We start from the raw sequence: 7051 nt of genomic DNA, 5'->3' as shown, positions 1-7051 counted from the left end.
AAAGAAAAGAAAATTTATTTAAAAAATAAATAAATTAGTACTATTATAATTATTAAATACATTTAAAATTTTAAATGAAATTATAATGCTGAATTTATTTTTAATTATTATATTAAAATTCGGTTTGAATAACACACACACACAAAAATAAAAAAAAATAAAAAAAAAACCGGTTTGGGCCAACCCAAGTGTTCCAAGGGCTTCAGTCGGTGGGCCTGGCCCTGGGCGAACGTGACTCAGGCTTGAGTCACTTCCAAACCCAGAAAAATGCAACATTTTTGCATTGGGTAATGCTGTGCGTACTAATTAATTTTACTAATTAGCGTACTAACTTTTGTTAAAATTACATATGGTACCCGTACTATGAGTATGGTACCCGTACTATGATTTAGGTTAGTACGCTAGTTAGTAAAATTCGTTAGTATGCATAGTATTATTGTTTTGCATTCCTTTTCTCTTCCATCAATTTTTACACCATTTTCAGTATAAATTTTTTGATAATAAAGTATATAAATTTTTTTAAAATTTTCATAAAATTAATAAAGAAATCTCTTCAAATGGGTTGAACAATAATTTTTTTAGTCTCAAAGTAATTTCTAGTGGTCAATCAATTATGTAAATCAAGAACTTTGTGGTCCTTCCTAATGGCTAAGTAATGGAGAATTTTTGCAATTTTTACATATCACTCTCAAGTCTCAATGATATTAATCTCCAAATGATAGTACTTGCTACATCATGAAATTTAGAAAAAAAAACACCAAAAAAAAAAAAAAAAAAAAAAAAAAAAAAAAAAAAAAAAACAACAACTATATGTAATCGGCTTCATCTTCTAGAAAGTAATGTAGTGTGATGACTTGAGAAAGGAATTGATTTAGTTTTACAGGAATTGAGCCACAATATGCATGGTGGGTCTAGTCCCTAGATTTATATCTAAGCATAAAAGGGTCACCTCCTTTATGGAAATCAGTTTGTTCTGAACTTCCAGGGAGGGAAACGGAAGCCTTGGATCCAACATATCACCAAGCTCCATGTTCATGTTGGCAGATGAACCTGAAATTTGAGAGAGAAAGTCTCTTGGATGTTTCCCTTGGATTACTTCCATTGCCAACACTCCAAAGCTATAGACATCGCATTTCTCTGTTACCTTCATTGTGTAAGCAAGCTCTACAAAAAATGAAATATATGTATCACAAGAAATTGTTTGTTTTGATCTATTTAACTAAGAGAAGTAATGGTGAAGAGATTATATATAAGGATACCTGGGGCAACATATCCGTATGTGCCAGCAAGTTCGGTCCAATTGGACGAGTCTAGGTTAAGAAGCTTAGCTGTTCCAAAGTTTGACACATGAGCTTCATATTCCAAATCTAGCAGTATATTCTTGCTTGATATGTCTCGATGAACGATTGGTGGGAAACAATCGTGGTGCAGGTAAGACAAGGCATGAGCTACTCCTTTTATGAGATTCACTCTCTTACTCCAATCTAGTTCCATTGCTGCTTTTTCATTGTTCAGGATTGAGGCTAAGCTAGCCCTTTCGAGATACATGTAGACTAAGAATGAGTGTCAAGAATGTGAACAAAAGCCAAAAAATTTCACGATATTTCGATGCCTTATCACTGTTAATACTTATATTTCGCTTAAGAACTCTTTTTGATTTGCTATATAATCAGTAGACAGAGAGTGGATTTTCTTAACTGCTATAGTATACCCTAATAGTTCAGCTTTTTAAACATTTCCTTGACCACCCATCCCAATGCAATAATCAGAATGAAAATCAGTTGTTCCTTTCACAATTTCTTCATACATCTTTTTTCCTTCAAAAATTGAAATTGAAAAGATGTCTCCATCATTATCATGGCTTTCTAGTTCTTGCGAGTCCCCTTTCCTTCTCTAGGAACTGTTGAGAATTCAGATTATCACAACTGAAAAAACAAGCACTGCTAAAATAGGGAACAATATTACCAGGAAGATCAACAAACCTTTGCTCACTCCATGTTTGCCTGATTCGAAAGCTTTAGAAGAATTACAAGGTTGCAATCCGACAACATCACCACACAAATCTTTGTTCCCTTGTAATGCTTCAATGGAAGCATTTCGAAACGCTGTGGAATTTGGAATTGGTCCCTCCAACTCATTGTAGGAAATGTCAATGCTAGACAGGGCAAACATATTTTGAAATCCTCCTGGAATGAACCCAGAAAGGTTATTGTGGGAGAGATTTAGCTTTTGCAAAACCTCCAAATCACATATTTGAGAAGGTATCTTTCCTCTGAGTAAATTATAACTCAAATCTAGCTCTGAAAGTTGACTTAGCTTTCCCAAATGAGGTGGAATTTCTTGGGCAAACTGGTTGTTGCTCAAATTTAAGGAATAGATTTTCAACAAGTTCCCTAAATTTTCAGGTATTGATTTGGTCAACTTGTTAGCGGACAAGTCAAGACGAGTGATGTCTGAGAGGGATCCAATTTCCAGAGGTATACCACCAGAAAGTTTGTTCCCATTCAAAATCAGCTCCTCTAGTAGACTCAAATTTTCAAGTTCTTTTGGAATCTCTCCAGCTAGAAGATTTGAAGAAAGATCAAGTCTACTGAGTTTTGTTAAGTTTCCAAGCTCAACTAGAATGCTGCCACTAATTTTATTGGCTGCAATCTTTAGGGTGCCTAATTTTGGACACTTTGCCCAGTTAGACGAGATTTCACCATGAAAATTATTTTGGCTGAGATCTAAGTACTCGAGGTGTGGATAGATGCCAAAATCTTTTGATATATCACCAACAAATTCATTTTTTTCCAAGCAGAGTCTCTTTAGGCTTGTGCAGTTTCTCAAGCCTTTGGGGATTGGACCTCAAAGATGGTTGCCATTCACTGTGAAGTTCTCAAGTAAACCACTATGGCAAATATTTTGGGGTAAAAAAACTAGTGAAGTGGTTGTTATCAAGTGGCAATATAGACAAGTTCTTGAGATTTCCAATTTCTTGAGGAATTGAACCGGAAAGAGTGTTGTTACGAAGATAAAGAGTTTTTAAATCGGTTAAATTACCAAAAGAAGGAGGAATACGACCACTAAGCTGATTTTCGCTTAATTCTAAATACATAAGAGACTTCAAATTTCCTATGTCATCGGGAATTGATCAGAAAGTTGATTATTATACAACTGAAGAAGGATGATGTTTTTCAAACCACCTAGTAATGCTGGAATTGAACAAGAAAGATTGTTGGAGTAAAGGCTTAATTCTGAAAGAGATATAATGTAGAGGAATGGAACCAAAAAGTTGGTTTTTGAACATGTACAATATAGTTAGGTTTTCAAGTTTCCAAAACTTGAGGGGTTCGACCAGTTAAGCTATTGGTATCTACATCAAGTTCAATGAGATTGGAGAGGTTTCCCATCTCTGGAGGAATTGAACCAGAAAGTGAGTTATTGAAAAGATACAAAATACCCAAATAGCTCAAATTACTCAAACAAGTAGGAATTGAACCATCCAAATGGTTACCAGATAAGGTAAGCTCATTAAGGGAACTCAGTTGGCCTAATTCTTGTGGAATTGAGCCATTTAATTGATTATCACCCAAGTGGAGGGTTTCTAGCTCTCCTAGGAGGGTAATTTCAACAGGAATTTTCCCATAAAACTGATTCATTGACAAGTCAAGATACTTCAGTTTTGAGAGATTACCTATTTGTGTCGGGATAACACCAAAGAGTTCATTTATGCCAAAATCAACATATTCAAGATCGGGAAATGATGAGAACGACAATTCATTGAGCGTACCTTTTAAACCTGAAATTGACATGTTAAATCTATTGATTCTTCCAGCAAGGTTGCAAGAAATTCTAGACCAACTACAAGGGCTTTTTCTGTTTTCAGGTTGAGTAGAATTATTGGTGGCTTTTACAGGAGAAAGAGTCCATGAAGATAGGGGAGAACAGTTCTGGTTTTGAAGGCTGGCTTTCCATTTCAGAAGAGCTTGTGCTTCTTCGGTAGAGTTAGAAGCAACATGGCGAGAAAGTTGAAACACAACAATCAAGATCATACAGACAAGTGAGATTGCTCTCTCCAAGGTTGATAAAGCCATTGTTTATTCAACTTCTACTTGATCCAAAGCTAATTCACAACTCAGATATATATAAAAAAAATTCCATTAAATGTAGAACAGTCATCAAGACTTTGCAAAAGTCTTTGCAGTATATTTAAAAAAATTCCATGAAATGTTTCAAAAGAAGATGATACTCCAGGACACTTTTCAAAGTAGCGTGTTAGATTTCCTCAATGACCATAATTATGAATTAAACCAAGTGAGACTTTGATGCCCAATACTCTGTCTCAAAAGTAGGGATGGGCATGGGCCGGGTCAAGGTCGGGGACCCCATTCCTCGTCCCCATCCCCGTTACCCACTCCCATGACCGTCCCCAGCCCGTCCCTGTGGGTAGGGATTTTTCTCATGACTGTCTCCGGCCTGTGGGGATGGAATCACTCCCATCCCCGCCCCGGCCCGACTTGATGAACGGGGCTTCGCGGGGAATCCCCCCCGGCCCCGGGGATTTTTTCCCTGAACGGGGATTTTTCCCTGTGCAAATCAAAACTTTCCGCATGTTCTCACGACAATGATATTAAATTATTTTAATTGTGAGAAACTAGTACGTTAGTAGGTACTATATTTGACTGCTTAATTTTAGTAGTTAATTCATTAAAAAAGCTAAATTTAAAGTAAGAAAATATAAAATCAACAATTTCTAGTAAAATCTAAATTAAGATTTAAAAAGCAATACATAACTACCACCATAAACTAATTTAATTGTTACTAAGTTAGTGACACATTTTCTATATAGTATTAAATAGAAGAATTTAGATTCTACATTCTGATGCTTTATGTTGCTTAGGCATTGTAATGTTCCATTAAAATAGTCTCATCTACTAAAATTCATAAAATAAATATTTGAAAGAAAATTTTGTTGAGAATTGATATGAATATGGTGAATAACAACAATTTCTTGGCAAAAATTGAAACATGCTCATGGATTTCAAAGCAATAAAATATAAACATCCTTCAGGCTACAACATAAACCTCATAATATACTCAAATTATCTATTGCAACATAAACCTCATAATATATTGGTTTGGTAAATTATAATAATCTAATCAAAAAAAATTTGGGTCATGTATTATTATTTTGTGAAATTCAAGAAGTAATAATACATATATTTAATTATTAGACTCCTTGGTTTAAATTATTTTTCTATAAATTTAATACAAACATTAGAAAGTATTATAAAATTAAATATTATAAATTTACTTACATCACTTAAAACCATGATTTAGACTCTAATTTTATATACAATCTCGCAAAGGGAACAAAAAAAAAAAAAAAAAAAAAAACATAAAATTCTCAAAAAAAAGGCGGGGCGAGCGGGGCTTCATGGGGACGGGTCGGGGATTGTACTATCCTCTCCCCCGACCCATCCCCGAGTGTGAGGATTTTTCTGAGGACCATCCCCGGCCCTATCCCCAAATATTTCGGGGATTCTTCGCCCCATTTGGGCCAGGTCAGTCTGGATCCCCGCGGGTCGGGGCAAACTCCCATCTCTACTCAAAAGTCTTGATTTGTAAAATGTGATCTTGCAATACCCAACACCTCTAACTTTTATTTATTTATTTTAAACAATGACTTAGACAAATTTATGGCAATAAATATCTGAGTCAACCATCCGAAGTCAAGGTCTTTGTCTTTTACTGGATGCATTTTCAAAAGTATTTTGATTATTGTAAAGAGCTAGGCCTTCTTTGATTGATATGCTTTAGGATAATTTATCTCTGCCACTTATTGGCTAAAGAGGACCTACCTCTTTACAAGCATCAATGTTTTTATGCAAAATAATGTTCGTTTTGTTTTTTCTTTCAAATACTAAGGAAGAGATTCATCTATGTTATATAGACACAAATTGAATATTTGATGGCAGTAAAAACCTTTAAGCAACATTTTCTTTCTTTATGACTAGCACTAGTAGTGTTCAATCATCATCCATGAACAACAAACAAGTCCTGAATACCTCAAACTTGAAATGATTAATTAGAAAATTTATACCATGTGAAAAACATTAGATATACTTTGAATTGGTCATGTTTAAGAAAATATTTTGAGCGTATTTTTCATTAATTAGAGTCCCCATCCATCACGGAAGCTTCAATATTAATTATAAAATATAAAATCTAGTCCGTGTTTCATTCAAACAACGTATAGTAATTGGGGTAGAATTTTGATTTGGAAAAAAACAGTAAATGGTCTTCTTCCTTACATCTTCAAAGTCTTGTTTGAATAAGTTGGATAGTCAAAGATACATTAATGATTTCTGAAAATTTCTCTCCCTCCAGTCCTGCTAAATAAATAATTTGGATAGCTTGTGTCAAGTGCCAGCTGCACTGTTTCAACAACTAATTGAGAATTTTTGTGACGGATCACTCTCAAGTCTCAATGTAGCTAAATTCCGGAAATATGATAATTTTTATTAAATATGTAATTTAGTAAAATACAGAAAAAAAAGAAAAGAAGGATTTGCCTGGTTTTAGCTGGCTAGTATAAACAGGACAAAACTTATTAGAAACTTAAGAAAGAGTGTACAAAAGATAAGACAATTTTATAGCAATAAATATCTGAGTCAACAGTCAACCAACCCAAGTCAAGGTCTTTCTCTTTTACTGGATGCATTTTCAAAAGTACTTTGATTATTGTAAAGAGGTAGGTCCTCTTTGATTGATATGCTTTGAAATAATTTTTCTCTGCCATTTATTGGCTAAAGAGGACCTACCTCTTTAGCATAATCAAAATAAAGCCCTGGTCACGAATAGAACACGCGTTTTTAAGGCAAAGTCAACAACATGGTGTTTGAAAATCTACCCAAAATAAAGCCCAGTCACGAATAGGAACACTATTTCTAAATATGAGTCAGCAACTGGTAGCTTGTGCTAAGTGCCAGCTGCACTGTTTCAACAACCAATTGAGAAGTTTTGTAACCGATCACTCTCAAGTCTCAATGTAGCTGAATTCCGGAAA

The 7051-nt window shown here is 34.6% G+C and overlaps 1 protein-coding gene and 1 pseudogene across 1 annotated transcript; both read right to left on the bottom strand.

Moving 5' to 3' along the window:
• Positions 1-680: 680 nt before the first annotated feature.
• On the bottom strand, positions 681-1809 carry LOC116137967 (annotated as a pseudogene).
• Positions 1810-1865: 56 nt separating this feature from the next.
• LOC116137966 (MDIS1-interacting receptor like kinase 2-like) lies at positions 1866-4076 on the bottom strand. Its single transcript, XM_031423660.1, has 3 exons — positions 3338-4076; positions 1983-2759; positions 1866-1900 (listed from the first exon to the last, which is right to left on the bottom strand). The coding sequence occupies exons 1-3, from the start codon at positions 4074-4076 to the stop codon at positions 1866-1868; spliced, it is 1551 nt and encodes a 516-aa protein (XP_031279520.1).
• Between the last annotated feature and the right edge of the window lie 2975 nt (positions 4077-7051).

This window comes from Pistacia vera, unplaced genomic scaffold (genome assembly GCF_008641045.1).
Source record: "Pistacia vera cultivar Batoury unplaced genomic scaffold, PisVer_v2 Contig338, whole genome shotgun sequence".
NCBI classification, from domain to species: Eukaryota; Viridiplantae; Streptophyta; class Magnoliopsida; order Sapindales; family Anacardiaceae; genus Pistacia; species Pistacia vera.
Note: the sequence above shows the minus strand (reverse complement) of the source record. Positions and strands in the feature narration are given on the sequence as shown.